General features: G+C 41.3%; 1 protein-coding gene across 1 annotated transcript; it reads right to left on the bottom strand.

Moving 5' to 3' along the window:
- Window positions 1–26,173, bottom strand: vax2 (ventral anterior homeobox 2). The gene is made up of 3 exons (XM_061031040.1): window positions 25,348–26,173; window positions 20,754–20,941; window positions 1–1,794 (listed from the first exon to the last, which is right to left on the bottom strand). Exons 1-3 carry the CDS (start codon window positions 25,580–25,582, stop codon window positions 1,303–1,305), a joined length of 915 nt encoding a protein of 304 aa, XP_060887023.1. The 5' UTR covers window positions 25,583–26,173; the 3' UTR covers window positions 1–1,302.
- Between the last annotated feature and the right edge of the window lie 583 nt (window positions 26,174–26,756).

Genomic DNA, 26,756 nt, shown 5'->3' with positions numbered 1-26,756 from the left:
TTTTCAAGTTAATGCAGTCTAAGAATGCGCACACGGTAAACGTCTCCTGTGTGAGAATGCGTCGGGTTTGAGCTTATTGTGACTTTACATTCATCTCTATGAAGATGTAAAATATCTTTTTTGCACATATGGATGCAAAGAATGATTATGTAGGGAGGGTGAAAGATGTCTACTTAATTTAATGTCTTGTATGAAAAAGACAAACATGAACAGTAGCCAGACCATGTTTGGTATTTCTGCGCAAATTTTCAAAGATTTTCCGTCAAGAATCGCTGCAGCTGTAATCTGAAATATACTGAGGAGCAAAGAAGCAGAACACACGTCTGCAAATTCATATTTTCTGTTATTACACCGGACAGATGTTCAACACTGTGTTTAAAACTGTGAGGTGTGTGAGTTAAAGATTGAAAAAGTTACCGGGGTTATAAAGTCACCTCTCTGAGACTTGCTTCAGTAAGTTGGAGGGAACGTGTTAGCTTCATCCATAAATGCTTTGGCAGAATCTAACCAGCTTCTTCTTCTTTTATGTTCAACTAATCCGATCTAGATATGTGATTTTTTTTTTTGCACCATTTAGTCCAGATCCTACCACATCATATTTCATACACAAACACAACCAAATGAAGAGTTTACTAAAAGAAACTACGGCTGGACACCAAACACGCTGATATTTAAATGCTACGATTCTTTTTTTTTTTTTTCTTCTTCAGTGTTTCTTCCATATCGTGAAAGCACATCAACTAAAATCAAACATGGCCACTTGGAAGGAAATGTACCGGAGTGTGTACAAACTGCTCGCTTTGAAACCCCCCATCCCCCCACCCTCCCCCCTCCCACTCCTCATTCAGACGCTGATTCAGTCCGAACTTCTTATGTCAAGTATTATTTTTTTTTCCTGAACAGTAAATGAAGGCCTGTATAGAGACAAACACCACACACACACAAACTCACTGGACACAAATTGAAGAGTCACTTAAAACCACTGCGAAGAGAGTGGAGATCAAAACATCTGTCTGTCAGGGGTCACACACGTACACTCACTGCATTTCTGCAAAAAAATTCACAAGTATTGTTTCTTTTTCATGTGGCAAAGTCCGTCACATCGAGTCTTTTTCATTTATTTTGTGTCAGTGCTGTGGCACACCATGGTGCCGCAAGGAAAGCAACCTTCCTTTTTTAGGATTTCTTCTGATCCAGGGGGGTTTCTTCCCCCTGAGTGTCGCCTGTCAGGTGTCAAAAAGGCAGCTAAGGAGTGGTCTTTTAAGTCCCAGCTCCGCCGTGTCCTAAAGGAGGGACGATAACTTAAGAAACCGTCTTCTTCCCTCCCAGATCCGTCTCCTTCCTGTCCAGCCGCATGTACGGCTCAAAAGCTGAAGATCCGCACCCGTAGGCGGAGGTGAGTTCGTGATGAGCGCCCCCCAGCAGTGGCATGGAGAAGCAAAGGGAGTGCGGCGGTGGGACGCCGAGCCGCGGAGAGGGTGGCGCGCCGCCCAGCGAGGACAGGGACAGCCCGAAGCCTCCGGATAGGGAGTTTGGAGGAGTGCTGCTGCTGATCCCAGGAGAGGTGGAGGAGCCTCCGCCAGGGCTGCTCAGCAGGGAGCCGTTGGCCGGATGCGGAGGAGGCCCGAGGAGAGAGTTGGGAGGGATGGGGCCCGACAGGAGGCGGCCCTGCTCCAGGAGGCGCAGGATGTTGCAGGTGGCCAAGGACTCGTTGGAGGTGGAGGAGCGTTTGTCGGAGTCCTTGGTGGTGTCTTTTTTCTGCTTGGTCCGCCGGTTTTGGAACCAAACTTTAACCTGAAACAACACGAGCAGGAGGAAAGATTCTCGTCAGCATTTGTACCGTTAAGTTAGCAGAACCTGCAAAATCAGAAATGCAAAGCCTCAAAAGAATGTTGCATGTTACCAAAGAAAAGCGATGGATTTTGAGCCGTCAGTTTGACAGAGGAAGATATTTATACGTCACTCTTGGCTCTGAAAAACACCTTTCTTGACTTTCAATCAACTGAACAAACGATCGATCACGAAGGTTTTCAACTTCAATCGTCCTGATTCAAGGAGAAGTTGATCGTGTGTGTGTGACTGACTTCTCTGTGACCTCCGCTTGATGCATATCTATTCTGTAGCATGCGAGCGGTGGGAGCACGCAACACACTACATAGCGGTACACCAGCCATACGTGCAGAAAGCCGTGCAGAACAAGAAGCGCTGCTGTGATCCCCCAGCACCCTGCCACCAGATCAGATATGTTGTTTTCCTGTGCACATTTGATCACGGTCGCTCCCACGCACTCTACATCATCTCGCTCTTCATGGATCTAACAGGCCAGAAATGCTCACGCGGGAACGGGCAGTCAGAAGAATGAAGACTGGAAATGTGAGCTCAGATGTAAAAGAGATTTAGAAAATAGAAAGATAGGATGGCATGTGGACAAAAGTCTAGATTGAGCCTTTAACAATGGAGGAATGGTTGAAGAAAACTGGCAAATCCACCAAAAAAAAAACAATCTAGTCCTACATTTTGCTAACTTTAGAGTTTAAAGAAAGTCAAAATGTCCTTTAGAGAAGTTAAAGACTTATAATCGTCGTCCTCTAAAGCAGCTAATCTTTCATCACGCCACTGGCAGCAGATCGAGAGAGGCTCGCTGAACTCTGCCTGTCCTTGTAGCCCATGTTTAATTGATGGGCGAGCAGTGTAGCTTTAATGTATAGCGTGTGGCAAAGTTGGGGTTGGGTGGGATGTTGATTGGAGGGCATGTTGGGGTCACAGCAGATCGCTGCACGGAGAGGAATCACACACATGAAAAATGTATAAAACTCTGGCCGAGTTTCACTGCAGAGCTGCCACAGCGGACAGCGAGGCATGCAGGGATGGTACCAAATGTTGGTGTGTGTTGGTACCATCTTGATCTGTTGCAGAGGTTAGATTTGTGCACACTTCAAATATTGGTGGTCAAATATACGAGGTCAGCCCTGTTTGATTGGATGGATAAAAGAAAGGAACCAATCTAAACCAGTTCTTAGCGTCTAAGCTTGCTCGATGTTCAGTTCTTATTTTAACTCACGGCAAAGTTTCTGAAACAATCTTTCTGAAGAAACAAAATGTATGAATTCAAATATGTGGAAAACATACCAAAAAAAGGAGATTTCAGCAAAACCTTGAAATAAAAAATCTGGGGGGAAATCTTGGAAACACATAAAATTACTGTCAATTAAATAATATACATATATATATACATAAACACAAACTTCCAGCATTCTGATCTCCACAAACAGCATTTTTTTTAAAAGTGAGAAAACGTCTTTCAGAACCTTTTATTTTTTATTTATTTAAAAACAATACTGGATGATTTCCCACTTAATGACTTCTCTTTAACATTTCTCAAGCTCTGATTTTATTTTTTACAGATGTGACAAGAGAACAAATGATTACAGTGAAATGAAAACATGTGATTTGCTGTACAGATACAGAGACTCTGTTTTAGTCATTCATTCATTACTATTAGTTTCTGGATAATTAAATCTCTGTTAGATTAAGGAGGGACAGTTTGACTAACTGAGCTTCCTAATGGAGTTAAATATTTAAAAAAAACTGAACACAGTCTGATCAAATTGTTCCCTCCATCGAAGGGATTTTGTTTCGAGAGTCATTTGTTTGCTAAGATTGTCGTAAAACTCGGTAGAAGAGTGAAGCCAAGAGCCAAGGAGGATCCCATTAAATATTTGGAGGGGATCCGAATCCGACTGGAGAACGAGGAACGTCTCCACGTGTGTTCTCCAAGTGCCCTTCTAGTTTGATTATCTTCATGTTGCTTTATTAAACACGTAGACGACAGAAGGGGTTTATTTTGGCCTTGTTGAATAAACTTCCACTTGTTAGTTGTAATGCGATTAACGTAAATAAAACAATCGCATTACAATTAGACTTTTCTTTCTGTTAAAAAAAACACTGATTTAACGAACGCGTCTTTTTAACCGTCAATGGGAACATCGAGTAAGCTGTACTTTCCATCCATCCATCCTCTTCCTGATATTTCGTGGAATTCAGTAATCTAATCCCTGATAAACGGGGATTGGCAGCAGGCGACTTGAAGGGAAACTGCTGTAACAGCAGCAACACGGCAGCCTGTGAAGGGTCTGACTGTGGCTTTAATTCTATAAAAAGTTTCCTAAATACTGAGTCAGACCTCGGAGTCATGTAGATGAAGGTAGAATTTAAATCCAACACACACACACACACACACACACACACACACACACACACACGTTCAAAGGGTGAACTTCATCTCCTCCTGATGACCCTTTTCATGATACAAGTTTAAACGATTTGTGTTGATATCAGAGAAGAGAAACAGCCGACTTGCGACTTCAAAGAACCTCTCGGCTTCTCTTTAGTTTTACTTCAAAGAATCATCAAAGACACAGCAAGTCTGTTCTTTCACTGTCGTCCTTTCACAGCCCGCTCAAAGTTTGCTTCAAAAGGCGATAAATACTAATCTTGACTTCTGAGTAAAAGATTTGTACAGCAGAATATTAATTTTGCAGCTTAAAACTGGAGTCCAGTGGTTCAAATACTTTGAGATAACTTCCTGAAGTGTCCTGTTCACTTGGTGCTTCAAACAGGACGACTGCATATCAACTTCTAAATCAATTTTCTCGCTCTGTAAGTTTTTGACTTTAATGAAAATCATGATGGACAACGCTCCAGACAAACATTTAAAATGCTGTATGCAAACATAAGAAGCCTGTAGTTCTTTCACACGTGCAAAAACAAGAAGTTTTTTTTTCAGGGTGCGCTTACTCAAGCAGCCAAATTTTTTCACTCCCGACTCCTGCCGGCCCCCCCCTGGTACATTTTTCAGCATAAAGTCGAGATGAGCCGACGTGAGAACGCAGCAGGTTGTATTCAAGAAAGGTTATCGGAGTGATCAGGAGGGGCTGGAGACGTTTTTTTATACTGGGACCAGCGCACGACCACAGACTAGGCAAGCGACCACTTTTTTGTTGTTTTTGGGAACTAGAGGTAGCAGACTCTGTTGCCCCCCGTAGCAGACTCTGTTGCCCCCCCGTAGCAGACTCTGTTGCCCCCCCGTAGCAGACTCTGTTGCCCCCCCGTAGCAGACTCTGTTGCCCCCCGTAGCAGACTCTGTTGCCCCCCCGTAGCAGACTCTGTTGCCCCCCTGTAGAAGACTCTGTTGCCCCCCCCGTAGCAGACTCTGTTGCCCCCCTGTAGAAGACTCTGTTGCCCCCCCCCCGTAGCAGACTCTGTTGCCCCCCTGTAGAAGACTCTGTTGCCCCCCCGTAGCAGACTCTGTTGCCCCCCCGTAGCAGACTGTGTTGTCCCCCCCGTAGCAGACTCTGTTGCCCCCCGTAGCAGACTCTGTTGCCCCCCTGTAGAAGACTCTGTTGCCCCCCCGTAGCAGACTCTGTTGCCCCCCTGTAGAAGACTCTGTTGCCCCCCCCGTAGCAGACTCTGTTGCCCCCCCGTAGCAGACTCTGTTGCCCCCCTGTAGAAGACTCTGTTGCCCCCCCGTAGCAGACTCTGTTGCCCCCCTGTAGAAGACTCTGTTGCCCCCCCCGTAGCAGACTCTGTTGCCCCCCTGTAGAAGACTCTGTTGCCCCCCCGTAGCAGACTCTGTTGCCCCCCCGTAGCAGACTCTGTTGCCCCCCTGTAGAAGACTCTGTTGCCCCCCCCGTAGCAGACTCTGTTGCCCCCCTGTAGAAGACTCTGTTGCCCCCCCGTAGCAGACTCTGTTGCCCCCCTGTAGAAGACTCTGTTGCCCCCCCCGTAGCAGACTCTGTTGCCCCCCTGTAGAAGACTCTGTTGCCCCCCCGTAGCAGACTCTGTTGCCCCCCGTAGCAGACTCTGTTGCCCCCCCGTAGCAGACTCTGTTGCCCCCCCCCCCTTCCCTTTTTCCACTGCACAAACACACATTCTGACATGATGTATATGTAAAGTCTTTATCACACATCTGTCCAGGTGTCTTACTTTGACAGGTAGTTTGGACAGGAAATACATGTTGCCTCTTCTGTAGGCGACTTCTGACTTTGTGAAGCTCTGCTTACAAAAGAGGAAAACCCAACTTCTCTCGCCAACTCTTCCAAAAGGCCCCACACTGACGCTTCTATCGCTTGCCTGTAGCTCGTATCCGTTAGCGTTTATCTTCTAAAACAGCCACAGTGCCAACAAGCTCGAGCTCATGTGGTTGTAATTCAAAAGTAGCTGCCGATTGTGTGGCCGCGCGATCAGGTTGGCCCGAGTTACCCACAGTATCAGTGTTCAGTGAAGGCGGGCTCAACAGGAAGCCGGGGCGAGTGAGCTCATAGTTTCAGCCACTGACCACGACACAAATAATGAGATCGGGAGCAGATCTCGCAGCTCAGGGAGGAACACTGACGCCAGCGGGTCTTACTGTAAAGAGGGAGGAGATGGAGATAAGAGGGAGGAGGCGACAACAGAGGCCGGAGAACACAGAGATAATTTCTGCCGCTTATCCCGTCCTCACCGCTCTATTTTTAGTCCAACTCACACGTCGCCTCTCTCTGTAAGATCTCGCTCGGTCTTTTACTCATGCGCCACCGCCTGCCAAGCACCCACGTCCCATAAAAAGGTTTCACTACAGATGACACTGGCAACCAATCCCTCGCTGTTGCCCTCAGAAGTGGGAGCGGCTCAGTACGCTCACATCGCAGTCCTATAACATTACCATGGAAGGGAGGGAGAGGGGGGGGGGGGGGGGGGGATAAAAGCTGTGTGGTGTTTTACAGGGATTTTATTAGAGTGGTAAAATGATGGGAAGAGAAGAAAGCAAAGCTGCCTTTGGTACATCTACACTATTGGATGTAAATCCTTTTTAATGGGATCCAGGGTTCAGAGCTGGGGCAGAGATTACCGAGGGAGATCTCCAGATGACGTGACCTGCATTTGCCCCGGCTGTGCCCTTTGCAACCCCGCCCATGCTGCACCCTGGTCCGGCTGGGGCAAGGGCGGGATGTGGAGGTCAGAACTTAGGAGAGGGCGGCGGCGGCGGCTGGAAGCTGGAGTTTAAGCTCAACAACTTTAACTAATAGAATAGACGAGTTCAAAATGTGTTGAGCATCTCTGACAGTGAATACAACTTTTATCATGGGAATGTATTCAACCAACCAAAGTTAAAGTCTGATGACCTCTGCTTCATCGGTGAAGTGAAGTGAATATCTAAAAAATTAATGTATTTTTAAAAGGCTTAATTATTTTCTTTATTAAAAAGCTGGGGAATGTAGTCATTGAAAAACTTCTGTTGGGTGTCTCACAATTCGATTCTTGGGGTCTCGATTCGATTTTCCATTCAAAAATGATTCTGGATTCAAAGTCTATTCATGAATTAGTTCAGGATCTACTCCAGTCATCTGTGAGACTGGCTGAATTTCTTGTTGCTCTTTTTGTCTTTCTACTGAGTTAAAGAGTTAGCCTCAGCACTAAGCGAGGAGAGACTGATTAGACCAACAAAAAAAAAAGAAATGTGTGGGATCGACTCCAGTGCTAAATTATAATGAAGGAAAATGTCACTCAGTGCAATAATGTGACTCTTTGAACAACAATGGAGCTCAAGGAATAAGATTTATCCGGCTTTGGCTACTCAGTCAATACTTGTTAGTCGGATTATTTCATTGTTGGTTTTGGGTTGGAGTTTTTTTTTTTTCTTCTTCTTTCTTTCTTTTAATTGGTAGAACTAATTACAACACCAAACCAGGCGTAGACTATCAAACAGCTGCTGTTAATTGTTCATCTATATCAGTACATTTCATCTAAAAGATAAGACGGAGATTCCTGTTTCATGTTTTTTTTTTTTTTTGCAATATTAATAGAAACAGATTTTTTTTCTTCACATTTTTGTCTTTTTTTAATGGACACACTGTGAAATCTGAACGGTAATTTGATCACAGAAGAATTAGCATCTTCCTGTTAGAAATGTAAAAAAAAAACAAAGAATAGTTTTATTACAACATTAGGATGGTGTGTGTGAAGAGAGGGGAGTAATCCAAGAAAAGGTCTGACTATATTTACATTCATGAGAAAAGAAATAAACATTTTAGCGTACAAGCTTTCAGCAATCAAATTGATATTCAATATTCTGTTTTGATTTGAGACTTGAGTCACTTTTAAAGCCTTTATTTTAAGGTGTATCAGCTCCATTATGAAATGTATTTTGGATATTTTTTAATCAGTTTCTTGCACAACTTCTGACGGCCAAATGGTTAAACTTGAAAACACATCATGATATATCTCGGCCAAACTAAATTAAATAAAATAATAAAATGTGCCTGTATGTTTTCAGTTAAGCTTCTATTTCCCAGAAGTATAACTTCTGTATGCCTTACCATGTACAGTAATGTTGTCTTTGACCTCTTGGTGACCAACCTGTGAGCACAGATGTGTATCAGTTTGTCTTTTGATCGGTCAACAAAGGTGGAATAAATACTCAGAAATAAAATTTAAAATTGAAACCGGTTTACAAAAATGCCCTGTTTAATTGTTTCACTTCTAAAACACGACATCCAGGGAAATGTTTCTTAATGTGTTTGGATGAGAATGTTTGAAAGTCCCTCCTTTTGTTGGTCCCGCCCCAATCCATGAGAAAAATACATCCCATTGAAAGCAGCGAGCACCCCAGGGCGAGGAGGACAAACCACCAGAGAGAGGCGGCTCCTCGCTGAAGACGGGGAAGGATTCACAAAAGAAAAAAAGAGGCATTAGATAGAAATGAAAGGATGGAGGTAAATGTTGGTGGGCAGGATATATTCAATTTCAGGGGCAGATGATCGGGCTGCATGTATGCATGAATACACAGGCCAGTCGGGCAGAGGTCAACCAGTCAGAGGCCTGCGCTGTGAATCGAGACAGCTGTAGAAGAAAAAGAAAAAAAGAGCGGCAGGAGAACTGGGATAGAGGTAGAAGGTTAAGCCAGGTCAAGACCCAGTATACAGATCAACTTGGCGTCCATATGCGTCCGTTCCATAAGCTGCACTGTGTCCAAACACACAACAGATAGCGAGCGAAATACGAGGAAACTGGAATATTGAGTCCTCGTCCTGGTTTTGTATTTACGGTTTTATTCTAATCACGCCCATGTTAATCTTTATTGATCTAAACAACAACAAACTAAAGGATATAGAGTGATTTAAAAAAAACACCCTCTACCACCCGGCTGTCTAATACCCATAATGCAAAGTGAAATGCGAGATTGTTAAGTCTTTAAGAAGGACGCTGGGTGACCGTCTTTCACACTTTCCGTGACCCCTCCGGCTGCTCCGTGCTCCCACTTTGACCCCGTTCAGACCCCCTGATCCCAGGCATGTGATGATCCACAGTACACAATGAAAACCCTTTTTTTTTTTTCCTCCTCCTCGAGGTACCAGGCGGCCGATGATCTGTATGTAACACTCCAGTGGATACTCTGGTTTGATGGACAAATGGCAGCGAGTGTGTGTGTGTGTGTGTGTGTGTGTGTGTGTGTGTGTGTGTGTGTGCAGCTGATGGACGAGTGGTCGGAATTATTTAAGAAACTAAAGAAGTTACAACGACTAACCACACCGAGTGATGGATCAACACCTCAGCCTTTATTCATATTGTTACATCTCGTACATAACAGAACTTTTTTTATTTTTCAATAAAAACTTTTTCAATAAAAGTCTGCTAACTTTTTTTTTTTTAAATCACATTTTTACTTTTAGGTTGGAGCGACTACTGACGAACCAACTTTAAAGACTTTTTCAAAAAGAAATGAGAATTATTTTTTGAAATATTAATTAATTAAATTTGTAATTAACACTGAACAAAACTGACATACTTTATTCCATTTCATGCCCTATATCAGTGTTAGCTTAGCACAAATTTACATCCGATTTTATTCATTAAGTCTAGTAAAATAACATGAAATGACAATTAAATAAAAAAACAGACCGAAATAACGTAGTGATTCAGTGTTTGTCGAACCTCGACTACAATTTATTGATTTTTTTTTGTGTTAAAAACAACAAGCTATGAAGAAATATTTTAAATTATTTTAAATTTAAGTTTAATTTAAATCTAAATTTCAGCCAAAAGTGAAGTTTTTAATTATTTAATTTATCTGCAAAGAGCCCATGTAGAATATTAATCATATATGTTACTGTTTCATAAATCATTTGGTGTCAGCTTAAAGCAAATTTACATTTTTTTCTCCTTTTTAGACTTAACTAAAACATTTACTGTGTTATTTAACTTTATTATAAAACTTGAGGTGTCCCATGTCAGCTACCATAGCCTCTTAAATAACCAACATGTCTTTTGTTTGTCTCCTCTTTTGTTCAGTTTTAATTATGTTAAGGTCATTCTATTTCTCTGTCTCTGTAACCATTGCATCTTTTTTTTTGCCCGTGTGTTTCCTGCTCACAGTTAGAGCACTATGTTGTTAAACAGTCACACGTGTACAGACCTATAGCTTCAAGAAGAAGTGACTTCACTCTCGTCTTTGGGAGTTTAAAGAATAACTCTTTTTGTTTTTAGTTATCCACCCAAAGTTGGTTTGTGAATTGTCTCATGAGGGGCCTTAACGGTTGGTTTTATCAATCCAGGTTGACTTCAGCATGAGGAGGATTACGAAACAAGAGTTCAAAGAAAGGTCACCGTTACGGCTCTGCACCGCCTCCGAGCCCGGCTCAACAAATCCGCTGCTGCACCTGCAGAAAGTCAAGACAATAGCTGCTCTCTTTCTGCCGGGTAAGTTCTTAAACTACGACTCTCGACTTTACGCAAACATTTTTCCTACCGCCGTTGGCATTTCACCCTGACACCTTGAACCCCAGCCGCCCCTCCGTCACCTATAACGCTGCTCGTATAACCCGCTCTGGTCCTCCATCACCACAGCACATGTCCAGCCAGGTTCATCCAGGGGTTAACCCCGTCTTATAGCATCGCTGGTAGATATGGCTGCCTAATCCTCCTTAGTGCAAAAGTACTTCAATGTTAGGCCCACCTCTTTCTATCTCGGCCCCTCCCACCCGCCCTCCACCCTCTCTCTCCCACCAGGTTTGGATAACAGCTTCACCTCCTCCCGTCGTTTACTGTGATGTTAGAGACGAGCTGCAAGAAGACACCAGCAGGGGTTTCAATGTGGTCCATGACTTTTCCTGCATGTCACCCCGCAGACAAACCGAGCACCTGCAGCATTTAGGGATTTTTTGGTTCTGTAAGGAATCACACTTTGGGTCGCTTATCACAGCCGGCAAAAGAAAGACGCAGAGGTTATAAAACCGGGGGGGGGGGGGGGGGGGCGCTTTCAGAATTCGGCTGCCAAATTTGAGATTTGTAAAAATTCATATTATTTTATGCCTGTGCACGCAAAAGATTTACCGCATGTTTGCTCATTTTGTAAGAGGGTTTGTTTCTCTGTTGCATCTCCTAATGTTTATTCATTAAAAAAAAAAAAAAAAAAGTTCAAGGAGTCTGCTTTGAGTTATCCTGTCAGGTAAAGTGCGTTACACATTCTCGTTTGAGCACTTTTCTCATTTAATTTCCTTCATAAAAAAGTTTTTCAAGGAGCTCCTCTGAAGGAAATCTGCCACTTTGATTGTCTTACGCAGAATGCATGTTTGACCTTCGCCCGCTGCGTCCTCTGATTTGAGGACTTTTGTGTGTGTGTGTGTCACTGTGGCTAAAAATTCAAAACCTCTTGTGTCTAATTTAGCTGATTTTCCTGTTTTCGCATCAATTGAAGGACTATTTTGTCCTCCATATGTTTTGAAAATTACACCATCCTTCACATCACAAAAACACACACACACACACACACACACACACACACACACACACACACACACACACACACACACACACTTCAGTCTGCCAGAGGCTGATGAAACAAGTCAATTCAATCGGAGGGAGTGCTTAAGGATGAAGGCAAAAAAGGGACTTAATTGCGGCGATGTTCCTCTGATTATCTAATCAACTGATTAGATAATCAGAGCCTCGCAGGTTTCTCTCTGACCATCAGCGAGTCGGACAAAAGTTCCCGTTCTTTAGGTCGCAGACGAGTTCGTCTCTTTACAACAAGAAGCCCAAACATTTAACCAACAGCACAAAGAGAGCAAGTCTGTCTGCGTCCCTTCCTCTCCCTTTCTCTATTCCGAGTGTTTGGACAATCCTCGCTCTGTGCTAGCCGCCTCGCCGTCGCGTCTGCACGGCTGTACGTCATGGCTGGGTCCTCGACGCTCCAGACGAGCGGCAAGACACCGTCTGTCTGGGCCGTCATGGAGAACAAAACACACAACGAGGACATTCACTGCACACAGCCAACACAAACACTACTTGTCGTCTTGTTCCGCATCGCCTCGGCCTGCGGAGAGAAACACGGCGGGAGTTCTGAGTTTTCCTCTCGTTTATAGAAAAAACTAATTTTCTTTCTTTTTCTTTTCATGTGCTTCAACGTCTAACTGCCACTTTAATGTAAGGTTGTACTTCCATACTTTTCGATACGACGTGTTTCAAAACAACACAACGTTCGTACCTCAGCTTTCAAAACAGACCTTCAGTCGTGAGCTGCAGCGAGCTGTGGTGGTCACTTCATATTCAGAGGTCAGTAAAGGTCACGGTTTGGTCTCTCACAAACAGACAGAGCAGAGGACAACGTCTTGCCGAGGTATTTGTGAAATTAGATAGTCTGCACATTTTGTCAACTCAACACCAAGAATTACTCAACACCGGGAGATCAGGACTTTTCTTTTTGTTGCCGCGGTGACAGAGATTATGTTTGAGTTTGACTTCATATCAAAGTCTAACATCCTGGTGTCGTGACAATCCGACCATAACGTCGACAAAACTGTTCAAACTTTACTTTGTTTGGATCGAACAAATGATTCTCAAATGGCAAGTAGACATCTTTCCAGTGGATGTGGTGCTTTTATTTTTTTAAATAAAGTGTTGTCTCTTCTTTTTTGGTGGAAATTTTAAAAAAGCCTCGAGCGTGTTTTTGTGTCGATCTAAACAACGATCAACTATCATACTTTTTTTTTTTTTAACTGACATGACATCATTGCTTCTAAATAAAATGTTGAGATTTTTTTCTTGAGATATCAGAAGGCCTTTCTGGAAAAAGCAACACTTTCTGTCGGTATCAGTTTGGGATCATCCGATGCATCGGTTTATAACGTCGGTATCGGCGCCCTGTTGACTGACATCGCCCTTAACATTAATGTGGCACGATGTTCATCTGATGTGTCACATCAATGCTGGCATCTCGTACTTCTGATTCAGAGAAGAGTTTTACGTTTTTTTGGGTTTTTTTTTTAATTTTTTTTTAAATCAGGCAGACTCAGGAAGTCACCTGTTGGAGGACGATTAGGTTTATGTTTGGCCTTTTCATGCCTTTATTTAGAGACAGGACCGCGGATAGAGTCAGGAACCGAGGAGAGAGAGAGAGAGAGAGAGAGAGAGGAACAACATGTATACATTTTGTCGAAAAAGACACAAGGCAGACACGAAGAAAGCAACAGAACGCATCAGTGTAAAGTTTTCTGTCTCCGACCTGTTGCTCGAGGTGCTTTGGTATCAAAGAATGTTCCGCTGTGTGGAGAAAAGACAGCGAGCAGGACACGACAGCGAGCAGGACACGACAGGGAGCGTGACGCTGATCTCACATGACTCGCACACCTTGTCTGAGGTCAGCTGCTTCTCCACAACGCCAGCTTCAAATCACACGACGCACCTGAGTGAACAAAACGCGATGCTCCTGCAGCTCAATGAGTCAAAGAAGCTGAAGTGGCTGACACAATAAAATCCATCATTCTGGTTTATTGTGTTTGCTTTTTGGCAGAATGTGTCCCCTGCAGGCTTCCGTACTGACAATTTAACTGAATGAGGTAATAAAATCGGAGCAACGTGTTTGAACTCTAGTAAGCAATAAAACCTTCTTTTAAAATACAAATATCTGCATTCAAGCAGCAGAAAACTAATCTGAAACTGACTATTCCCCGTTCCAGCGTGGCAGCTCGTTTGAGGCTCAACGTTTTCCTTCAGGATGAATGAAGCTGTATCTCATCTCGTAACTTTTCCTCACCCTCCTGTGTATCATTCCACAACGACATACGAGCAAACAGACCATAAAAGAAGCCCAAACAGAGGGAGGGAATGTGATTTCTAAGATAAAACGGGGAAAAGTTGAAGAGCTTGCTCTGTGTTTTTGAGCCCTGCATGTGAGTGTGTGTGTGTGTGTGTGAACTTTTCTCAGGCTCTATCCAGTCAAACACAAACCAGGGCTGGGCCATATGTCCACTTTATAAGATATACAACAATGGTTTTTTTTTTTTAAACCAAGTTTTGGGGAAGTCAATATCTTTGGTATTAATACAGATTATTTTTGAGCTAAAATAAAGTTAAACGTTTGTTTTGTAGAGCTGACAGTTCACCATTTCTCCTCTCCTGTCTGTTCCTCTCTCTCCACCTCTCTCGCCCTCTCTCTCTCTCCACCTCTCTCTCTCGCCCTCTCTCTCTCTCTCTCTCTCTGAGTGAAACTCAAAAAACAGCAGCACACAGCAGTGTGTATTTAGTTCTGCAGGAAGGGACATTTTTCATTTTTTTATTTTATTTAAGGAGCATTTTCATCCATTATTTCTTTTTTCACAATCGAGTAGTTTATCTTTTTTACTTAGAACTGATTTTGGTTTTTTATTTATATTTACAGTAAAAAAATAAATATTGAAATGTGCATCGCCATGATTTTCGGTCTATATCGCACACACACACACACACACACACACACACACACACACACACACACAAACAAATGATTAAAATCAAGAATAAAACAGAACACAAGTCCTGCTGTCAGATTCTATCATTAGCCCATACATACTTAGTGTGAGGGATTTTAAAACCCTTTTAAATCATCCTTCCTATGAAATACATCCTGACCAGACATTTGCTCGATGTCTTATTGAAATCCGGTTTGATTGTGTCATCAAACAACCGCAACAAATCAGGCAAATAAATGCAAACACTCGCCCACATCTGCGCATTGTTCGGCCAGCTTTACATTAAAGATTAGACATGATTTGTCTCTCCCATTTGCAGCGGGATTAAACCAGTTTAACACAGCACAGAGACCATTAAATCCATAGCTTGTCCACGGACGAGCAGCAAACAACAATGGACTGATACAATGGCGTTAGCGAGACGTCAGCTGCACTCAACTCAGGAGGACTGAGAGCTTAAGAGTGACCACACAGCATGGAGCGCTAAGAACCAGCACAAGTCACAGTGACAGAGCAAACAAACAGAACCAGGCCCGTCCAAGGATGCCCTGAAGTCAGCCTTTAAGAGAGTATTTGCGATTGGAATAACATGGACCAAAAACAGAAGAAATAACCTCAAAAATGTTCATAAAGTTACTGAGACATTCAGCTTTAAAATCTTAGAAAAGTCCAACATTAAACTTGGTTATAGTTTGCTATTAAAGCCTTTTTTCTCTCTCTGCTTGTATACAATCCATTGACACAGTTTAAGAACTTGAATACATCCAGGATAATCTAAATGATCAACACCTTCAAAATAAAACAGATGAAAACTTGTTGAAGTTGTATACTGACAGAGTGCTCAGACACAGGCAGGACAAATCAAAGAATATGTCAGGGTACACTTTTTTTTTTGTGCCACATGACAAGAAGCTTTTTGTTCCTGTTCAAAGTAAATGTGAACAAAACATGAGAATTAAATCTTAAATTATCCTCAAGGGGCAAAAAAAATAAAATAAACCACACCTTAAAATCAGCTGTGAAAACACCATTAAGAACAAACTGGTCTGAAGACTGGAGAGCACCGGAGGGGCTCTTTGGTGTCATCCCCCTCCTGCGGTGTAAGCCGGTATCGGGGAGCCACCTGCCGGGACGGAGGGAGAGCTCCGGGCCGGTAGTAACGGATTACTCGGTACCGCGTTACAGAGGCAGCTCGCCCGAGAGACACAACAACTTTCTTTGTGGCGGCTTTTTGTCCTCAAACATTACAATGAGGTCGAATTATTCATCCAAACCCGCATTTCCGCACCTCCTTTCAGACTAAAAGCGGATTGGCACAAAAAGGTTTTGTTTTATTTTTTTTCTGCAGGTGGATCGAAATAAAAAAAAGTTGTTTACCAAAAAAACAAAAAACAAAAAAAAGAGCTCTGCTTTAATTCTGTTATTTGGTGTTTTCTTGTTTTCGATAGGCTTTTATTTTCTGTTTCATAACGATGAAGTCCCATAGGTTTAGTGTCATTATTAAGTAGCCTAAGACGTTTTTGGAATAGAAATAGGCTTTAGTGCGCAGTGTTACGGTATATTTCATTGAACAAGTGACTGGTTCTCCCTTTAAATAGACAAAAAATATAATAAAAAGTTGATTCAGAATTGTCAGAAATAAGTTTGGAAGCCATAACTTTAAAATAGTCTAGCAATCCTGGCGACGTCATTTGGAAAATATTCTAAAAACAATAAAATAATAATCCTGTTTCATGTCTTATTTGTTCTTAAAAACAGAAACGAACTTTCTTTTCAGGTTTTTTTTTTTTTTTTTTTTTTACGGTCTAATTGAGTTTCTTTTCTCCGTCCACTTGTTGGTCCCTGCGTTTGTGAGTGTTTGTGTGTCCCCCAAAGTGTGCTGCCTCATTGCGTGATCAGTTTGAATACCTGACCAAACTAATTGGAGTTAGTCCATGGGTCAATGACCAAATCCCCAAACATTGTTAAAAAACACTTAACGATCCAACCACCTCCCATGTTACTGTAATTAGTATGTGTGTTCAGAAAGAGGCCTGTCTCATTTAGACACGTTGAAAAGCATGCTACGTGGCTTTAATGATAATGTTTATTCAAACAAAAAGGGGGCGCTCATTTGCTAGGGATTTTATGGAAAATATTCAAATTGTGCAGACATATTATATGTTTACTCTGCAGAATATAAGATAGGCTATGTATTAGCCTAAAGCATAATTAGGGCTGAGTTGAAAACTTAAAAAGGAAAGTAGAAGGGACCACTTTTCTCTAACATTTAGGTTTTTATGTTCGCACTGAAATGAACATATCATTAGGATGAACCAGGGTACAACTAATATTTTGATTTTTATATCTAATGGAAGTGAATTAGAAATGTGTCTACATGCATTTGGTGCTAGAAAAACACAATTAAAAAAAATACAAAACTTGACTTGTTATCTAAACTTATCTAGTCTAGTCTTATCGAAGTTATTTCTAATGAGGAAAAAGTTTTTCAGCTCACAACAGACATTTAAAAAAGCAGCCAGGACGAGGATGCCCTGCAGGAATATACTATTAAATAAAAATACTAGATAGATATATAGATTCAAAGCCCATGTCTCCTCTGAATACTCTTTTTAAAAAAGGAATAATAGAGATAAAAAGCCTGTATACGCACTTAACAATAATGCAGCAGCTTTTAAATCAAGTGACCTTTAATTTGGAGATGAACATCAGACTGCTTCCTGTAAAAGCCTTGAGAAACGAACTAGAAAAAATCACCTGAAAGTGAGAGAAAACTGCGCAAACAACTCACTTTAAAAGCAACTAAAACTTTGAGAGCTTCCATGTCTTTTTTGTGATTCGTCTCGATTAGCCTTGAATGACGCATTCGCTTTAAAAAAAAAAAAAATATGCAAACGCCACAAATAAAAGAAGATAAGAGGAAGAAAACATAGTCCTCTAATGCAAACTAAAAGCCTTTCGATCACGCGTAAAAGCTGCTTCAATAGCACACGGCATTAAGAGACATTCAGAGCATTGGGTTTAATATTTCACAGCCATTACTGAGGGGACTATTTACATTTTGTTCTCACTTTGAAGGTCAGGCAGTTTTCTCTCAGCCAATCGTGTGCTGCCCTCACAGCGTCTCCTCACAGCAGCAGGAAGCGCAGGCCCTCCCATTAACACCCCGAGTGTCAGCACTAATGAGGGACACAGTGGCTGCTCTGTGCCCCCACCCCACACAGACACACCCCGCACACACACACACACACACACACACACACACACACACACACACACACACACACACACACACACACACACACACACACACACACACACACACACACACACACACACACACACACACACACACACACACACACACACACACACACACACACACACACACACACACACACACACACACACACACACACACACACACACACACACACACACACACACACACACACACACACACACACACACACACACACACACACACACACACACACACACACACACACACCAGCTCGTCTGACGGTTTTTTGTGGTTCTTAACATGATGGTCTTCGTCACAGAGACGCGTAAAGTTTCTGCAACAAGTGTTTTTGAACAAGAGGTGATTGAAGCCTTTAAGGATCAGAAGGCCTCTGAACGGTTTAGCTGATGTTTAATTGTACAACATAGATACATTTAGACTAAATATAACTAAATTTGATAGTATTTCTTCGTAAATGTATATTTTAGGGCTTTTATTGTGAAATTTAAATATGCCCTTTCAAATTCGAGGGATTTTCTGAACAGCAAGCAAAACAGCAACTTTAAAAATATTAATATTAATCAGTGTCTTACTACATATGCAGGCGCTTTTTTAACCACACAGATAAACTTTGATCTGAACATTTAAACTTTGGCAGCAAGGAAAAAAAAGTTAGAGGGGCTACTCGTTGCGTAAATAAAGTGTACAAAAAAAAAATAAGCGACATAGTAACAAAAATATCAAACATGACTGAAAATAAGAGGATGCAAAAGTAATGTTGTTTATAATGTGGGTTTACAAAATTAAATGTCTTGTTTGTGGGGTATATTTTCTTTAAATCGTTTTTTACTGTCATTATATAAAAGAAAAAACGAATTAAAAAGACAAGACTGTTAATGAGACAAAAAAAATAAAAGTTCAGAAATCGATACAAAAAAAAAAGGGGATGTTAAACCGTCCCATACGCAGTAATCTCTCTACGTCAATGCGTCAGCCGTGACGACATTATCAAACACGTAGGGGTTGGGCTCGTGCTGCTGCAGGAATATTTGAATGAAGCGCGCGGGGTCGATGAAAGGATGCCATGAAATGTCTGCAGAGTTATGAGGAGCAACACGACAGATCCTTATGTCTACACTCATGCACTTTAACTTATAGTATCACTGATTGCACATCTCCCTATGTCACTACTGTCCATTTACGACTCTGTTTTTGCACATTTACATTTAATATTTCATATTTAAGACTAGTAATGCAAAGTTAAATCCTGGTTGTATATATTCCCATTCTTAGTTTTGATATTTTTAGTGCTTATTTACTTTGTATTTAATATTATATTGTGTTTAGATTTGCTAACATTATGTTTTTTACTCATATTGTGTGTTTGGATAACCTGCTGCTGTAACGCCACAATTTCCCAGTTTGGGATCAATAAAGTAATTCTATTCTATTATTCTATTACACAATGAGGACTGCAACAATCTAAATTCATTTTTATAAAGATTGTTGGTGTGATATCAAAGGACGATTCAACATTCATGTAGAAAGAAAACAGACATGGCATTAAAAAAAAAACGTGAGAGCATGTGGGCCATTTACGATCTTTGTTCACGATGCAATGGTTCACCATTACACTGGTGTTTTAAACTTTTCTATATGCCTACATTTGGATAAGGTTTTTTCATTTCCTAAAGGCATCCGGGGCTACTCCCACTGTCAGATTTTTAAGAACAAAACAGGATGTAAAGCTTTACTTTGCATTTCTTTGCAAACCTTTTGCACAAACTTGAAAGAAAGAGAGTTGAAATATAATGAACATAGATTTTATCCCCCAAGATATGCTTATTTTTTATTCAAGCAGGGAGGGCACTTCTTCTCTTCCTCTTCTCTGATTGGCTGGGGAAAAAACCCTGTTAAAAGGCCTTAAAACACCTGCCATGAAAACGTCTTAATTCTTCTTATTATTATGGTAATGTTTATGTAAATCAACTACAATGGGCCATTAGTATTGACTAATACATAAGAGGTCTGTTCTTAAGTTAAATATGTGCTACAGGCTAAACTCAGGCCTAAGATAGCCACTGATGGCTACTAGCTTAGTTTACAAAACAAAGCTTTTCAAAGAAGACACTCTTACTCTCTATGTTTTTTTTCTTTTCTCTTTTTTGTTAATTACTTTTGGTACTTTTATTCTGAAATTTCTTCCAATTTTATACTAACATTAACATTTCACTAGGCTAATTTAACAACACTTCTTCTTAGATATTTACATAAAATTTGAAGGGACACAAAACTATTAAAAAAACAGGGAACTATTTACTTAAGAGAAAAATGAATCAGAATACACATGTTGAGTTTTTAGTCTAAACCTAAACACCCCCTCAATTAGCCCCCAGTGGCTAGGCTAGCTTAGTTTAGGCCCATTATTCATTCATATATGCAACATTTTTATGTTCGCGTTTTATAATTTTTAAACTTACATTGGCTAGGTAGCGTTTATTCTTTATTTATTTTATTTTTTTATCCAAACATTAGCCTTTTCTCGCTTTGAGACAACACTTCCTCTTCTAATGAAAAGTTGATGAAGAAATGGCGGGAGAATTTATATTTTGATGTTAAACATTTAACATGAAGCAGAAAATAATTAATACCCGATTTTTTTTTTGAGGGAGCAGGAGGAGCCATACACCTGCTGTTTGAATAAAAATAAATAAAAATAAAAAATAAAAAGTATTTGTTCTTACCTGTGTCTCGGAGAGGTTCAGCTGTCTCGCGAGCTCTGTACGCTCGCGGCCCACCACATACTGGCACCGCTGGAACTCGAGCTCGAGCCGGTACAGCTGTTCGGCAGTGAAGGAGGTCCGCGTGCGCTTTGGCCGGTCCAAGTCGAGGCCCTTTGGCAGGACGATCTCCCGGATGGTGCCTTTGGCGTCTGGTCATAAAAGAAAACACACCAAGTCTCGGTACTATTTCTGAGAAAAACACAACACTGGGACTATAACCGGGGACTAAGGTGTGTGTTTACAGTCACCTAGGTCTAGGTCTATAAATAGAAGATAAACAACATTATTCAAGCTTCAGTGAATACAGGCTGACGAAAACTGATGTAGGCTAATATTAAAGAGCAGAGATGTATGCTTATAGCTCCAGAGGGAGAAAAGTGCGTTTTTGATGTGAACAAGCACAGGGGAGTGTTTATATCAATCCTGCATGTTGTGAAAACATTATTGCCATTATAACTTAGCTGTATAGAACACAGGTGTGTAAAAAAATAATAATAATAATAACCGCAAACTAATTAAAGGCTAAGCACATTTTTGTAAAATTCTGCGAACATAAAAGGTAAAGTGATGAAAACGTCCAAGTCTTTCAAACTAGTAAGAAAGTCTACACAAAAATATTTGGTTGAAGTTTCAGTTTTGTTTTTTTTCTAAACAGCAAATGATTCAAGATTCAAGATTTGTATTTGTCACATGCTCATACAGATGTGCAGTGAAATGTAAAGACTGTTCCGCAAGGCCATGCAATAAACACTCAACACTTTTGTATGCCTACAAAATTTATACGAGTTGTAGTCATACTGCCTGCGTCATGATAGCCAACGTGATTATAGACAGTCCTACGTCACATCAGTTTTGCGTGGTTAAAAAAAATATAAGTTCTGTCTTTCTCCGGAAAAAAAAAGTCTGGTCTTGTTATTCAAATAAAAATGAACAGCTTGGAGACTTTATTGGAAAGTTTCAACCGGAATATGAATGTGGGTGACAAAACTGATGGATTCTGCTCACTTATGCAAACATTGCTGAGCACATTTTGTCCTGATAAACTGTTGGACTATTCACTCTGTTCCAACGAGAGGTGACGCAAAAAAAAAAAAAAAAAAAAAAAAAAAATGGCACCACCTAATTTCCCTGCCTGACGTGCAGTTCATCAGGACAACGTGATCAATGCCTCACTCTCGACTGTTTCAATTCCAAGTAACAACGCTTTGCGTCACTGTGCTGGACTACCCAAAACAACGACACTGTGTGTTTGGCACATTTCAACACACCACCACTGAAAAGAGGATTTTTTTTCATTTTGTAACGCGTTTGACTTTTGCGCTTATTTCTAAATTAAATTTCTTTATTTCGTAAGTGTATCTTATTTTATACGAGTCGTCTGTTGGACACGTTACCCGCTCTTACACTCATCTGATGGTCTTTAGCATTATTTTCCTGCCACGATATTTACACCAGGTGGTCTTAATTTGAAATGTGGTCATTAAAATTAGAAAAAAAAATATGAAACCATGATGCAAACGTAATTTACAAGAACATGTTTCATACGGTAAATTATAATAAATGTAAATACTATGAATGTCCTGGATGGAAAATGTCTGTCAGTCAGTTAATTCACCCCGCCCTCAATCTTCAAACCTTTAGTGTTTGTATGCTTTGTCAAAATAAAACCGTCGTTACTTTACTTTTAGTTTTAATAACATTCATCAAACACAGATTTTCTCCCCTAATATTCGTGTTTGTTTTTGTTACACTGTAACCGAGAATATTTTGTTCGTATTTATCACATTGAATGGCAGCGCAGGCCAGACAAGCCTTTCCTCTTTGTCCAGGGTTTTGAGTTCATAAAATATGCAATCCAATAAAATATGAAGAGCACTGAATTAAATATGACACAAAACTGATTGAACCCAAGATCCATAGTGTTTCTTTAGGAGTGACTATATAACGAATATTACCTTTGATTGTATGTTTGTTTTTTATTATTATTTGTTTGTTGGCGTTTTTGTAAGCTTGTTTGTTTCTTTAAAAAACACATGGTATTGCATTTTCTCCCCTTGTGACGATATAAACAGAAAACATGGGTAATACATACAGAAGGTAAAAGAAGAATCTGTGCGTAAAAGAAAAACGTTGTTCCATCTTTTGGCAACAGCAGAGATATTTATAATGTGTACGTGGTTAAACGATTTATATCTTTTTGCATCTGGTCTGAATCAAACAGCTGCTTCACTTACATTGCTACAGACAGTTGTTCTTAAGTGTTCTGGCATTCGCTACGTAATGAATCAAGAGGTCTCCATCTTTACGCACGCGTAATGATATGCGTAATGTGTCACCAGGCAGGCTAGATCCTGCACCAGAGATGCTACAAACACCTCATAATACGCAGACACATAGAGACAATCATAAACAGCTTCTATTGTTGCATTATATCAGCTCAACGTGCAGGCAGAGGAGGGGAAGCTGCGGCTGCCCTGTAGACCTGCTGACCTCTCGGTGACCCCGGCCTCTCCGCGGAAAAGAAATACTCGTGCATCCAGACGTAAGCTTTAAAAACAAACCCTGACACTGAAGGCGTGTTTTCTACGTGCACTGTATCTCCTCACAAAAAAAAGACACAAACTCACACTCCTCCTGTGCTTCTGCAGGCCACATCCGCCTCTGATTGACAATATTAACAACCAGCGACTCATCAGACACAATAACGACAGAGTGCAGATGGTTTACAGAGAGTATATGAACACCAGCCAGCCGGCCAGAGCTCACATGAAATCATACAAAACTCAGTTTAGCTGTAGAGAAAATATCTCTCAACGAACAAGCCTTAGTGTTATAGTAGGCTATACACATGGGAACAGAAATGCATGTGAAAAACACAGCGTTTAGTGAATCTGAAAGATGATTGAAGGTAAAACGTGTTTAAGGTTATTTCATTTTTCTTGCAGCCAAATCTACATCTTCTATCGTTTACCCTCCTCTCGCCTTCTGGTTACACTTAGTCTACTACTCACAGCTCTACGGTTCGTAACTACATTTATTTTAATTTTATTTGGAGCTAAACAAGCTGCATGTGTAAAAAAAATGAAACTATGCAGCCGGCAAACCATACGAACACTACAGTTTATTTATACGTGCATAGACGCGGGTTCATAGGCCACAGAAAACAGTTTCACAAACACTGTGGGGGAAATCACCCAAGTACAAGCTGTACTTCTTTTTTTTTTTCACGTGTTTTTATAAACGGGATTCTGAATGGTAGAAACCGTGCTACGTGCTCTGTTCCTGGAAAGCAGTAGATTCATTTGTAACACTGTTTTTTTCTGCAATTTAAAAATCCCTTTACGCAATATTATTTAAACATAGTATATTTATCTACAATATATATAACAGTAATTATTACACTTCCCAATCTCCCTGAATTAAAATAGCCTCACAGAGACTAACCTACATCGAGCAGCTTTTTAGATTTAGATCAGTAGCACACCTTCACGGTACACTATATTTATTTTTTACTATAAACATCTAGGCTACATTTAAATTGTACGGCGACACTTCGACCTAAACTCCACTGTAAAATTATATTTTTTTATATTTTTTAAAAAAATACATTAAAAAAAAGGCAACAAATCGTTTTATTGCATTTAAGTTACCATCATTTTTTGGATGTTTAAAAAAAGTGTCAGTGTGACTCAGAGGATGATGGCCTCCAGCAGGAGGGCGTGGACACTCTGAATTAAATATTATTCTCATGTTCATGAACATAACGCTGGCACACAAAGGCAATCAAGTCACCTAACACACACACACACACACACACACACACATACATACACACACACACACACACACACACACACACACACATAGATTGGCATTGGTTATCAATAGAGAGCTATAGGCTATGTGGTATTTTTATTTGTAAATAAAAGCATCCCAAGAGCCCCGAGGTGTGAATTTAAACAGATTATTCTGAACAGTTTCTCTTTGTTTTATAACTAAAGTAGCCTTTATAATCAAGCTAAATGAGCCAGCATTCATGAAGCTTTAAGTCACTGTTTGAGTTACTAATTCACCCTGCTGCAATTTAAGCTAACATGGAAGTTATCCCAGACAAAACAATCATTTTAAGTTGTTCTTAAATCGAGTATTTTGCAGGTGGGGTTTGGTGTAACAGTCATTTTGGTATTAACGGAAGTGAAAGTAGCCTATTGTTAGCAGAGCTGCAGCAGAGGTGGTGTATTATCTTTTAAAAGGAAAGACCTGTTTTAGTAAAGACACATGTTGAATAGAATAATAAGATACATCATTATTATTTTTTGTTTCTGGGGTATTTTAGAGAAACATTTAGCTTTTTGTTTCTCTCCTTCTTGGTTGTTATTGGGACCAAAATAAAGATATTTTTCTCTCTGTGACTATAAATAATGCACAAATGAACACAACATGTATTAATAATGTTTGACCTGCTGTAATTGTGTTTAAAACTTTTTTTTTTTTTTATTTACTTTTACGCACAGATTGAATCCAGTTTTTTTTGGTTTAGTTTGCGTCCTCTCACCTCTCACTAGTATCCTCCGGCAGTAGTCAGGGTCCACTCCCAACAGTTTGTCGTGTCCGTCCTCGCTGGAGGACGTCGGCGTGGACGCTGACGTCCCCGGGGTGTCGGTGGAGCTCTGAACCGGGGACCTGCTCCCTATCTCGGCGCGGCACTTTGTCTCCATCCGGTCCGGACACAGCGGGTTGGGTCCACAGCGGTGGCTCCCATCGCCCATAGTCGTGGTTTGATCGAACATCTACAAGGAAGTTTTACTCTCTCTGAAGATTATCTCTTCTTCTTCTTCTTCTTCTTCTTCGTCGTGTGTCGCTGTTTCTGCTGCTTCTTCTTCTACCCTCCTCTTCTTCTTCTTACTTTCTTCTCTTGGCAAGTGTTCTCAAGAGACGGGCAGAGCATGACCCTCCAACAAAAAAAAGAAAAAAGAAAAAAGAAAAGTAGATCCAGTTAAAAAAGAAGCACACGGTCCTGCAGCGGAACCGGCTTCAGACGTCGGGACATGACGCGAGGAGGGGTCTGGAGTCCAAAATCGTTGGGAAAAAGGAGAGGGGGGACAAAATCTCAGGAACTACAGCAGCCAGGAGGTGCAGAAGAAGTGCATGGTGTTAGGTTAGTACAAGGGGGGCAACCAGATCTATGGAGGAGCGGGGAGGTGCCACAAACACACACACACACACACACTTGCTCACCCACGTAGAAATAAACTAAGAGGCGGTGCACAAACACACACACACACACACACACAGAGACGAAAAGAAATACGCCGGTTACAGTTCAGTGTGTTGGAGACAAGGAGGGGAAGTGTCTCCAGGTTTTGTCCGGAGAGGTGCAGCCTGACACTCCGGGTCACATCGACTGACTCCCACGGATCCTTCAACTGAATTTCAGCCACATAAAAACGGCGTCGTTGCTCTTCTGCTGCCGTATTTTTTTTTTTTTTGGAGGGGGGAAATGTCAGGATAGAAGGGACACATGCAGCTTGGCGCACCATTAAATTCAAATGATAATTGAATTCGGTTTGATTTGAAGCTGCCACATCGCGGTCGTGCGGGTCGTCAGATTGCGCCCTGCGCCGCTCCGACACAGCAGAGATGTTAGTGTGTGGAGGATAAATTCTGGTGGCACGGTACACTTTTGCAGAAGGCAGGAACACCCGCGCGTCACTTCCTGTGCACGGACAGGCTCGTCGCTGATTGGTCGGCCAGCAGGGGGGCACGGTTTGGTTTTGACGAGAGCCGTGAACGGGGCGACGTGCAGAGCCTGGAGGATCAGGCGCGGAGATATGACACGATGTTTGGTTAAAAAAGCTTGCCCGGGCTTCCCCGGCTGCTGCACCGGGACACCGGAACACTGTGAGGCCGGGTGAGGTTTGTGCACTGTAATAAAAAAAAAAAAGCACCAGAAATCAATGTGAG

This window comes from Labrus mixtus, chromosome 23 (assembly GCF_963584025.1).
Source record: "Labrus mixtus chromosome 23, fLabMix1.1, whole genome shotgun sequence".
In the NCBI taxonomy this organism is placed as follows: Eukaryota; Metazoa; Chordata; class Actinopteri; order Labriformes; family Labridae; genus Labrus; species Labrus mixtus.
This window is presented reverse-complemented; position numbering and strand designations above follow the sequence as displayed.

Bases quoted from the DNA above. Each gene is read 5' to 3' on its own strand.
- vax2 (XM_061031040.1), bottom strand. From the start codon at position 25,582: ATGTTCGATCAAACCACGACTATGGGCGATGGGAGCCACCGCTGTGGA. The intron at 20,942-25,347 runs GTGAGAGGACGC...TTTTATGACCAG, and splicing joins CCGGAGGATACTAGTGAGAG to ACGCCAAAGGCACCATCCGG. The intron at 1,795-20,753 runs GTAAGAACAAAT...GTGTTGTTTCAG, and splicing joins TGAACCTCTCCGAGACACAG to GTTAAAGTTTGGTTCCAAAA.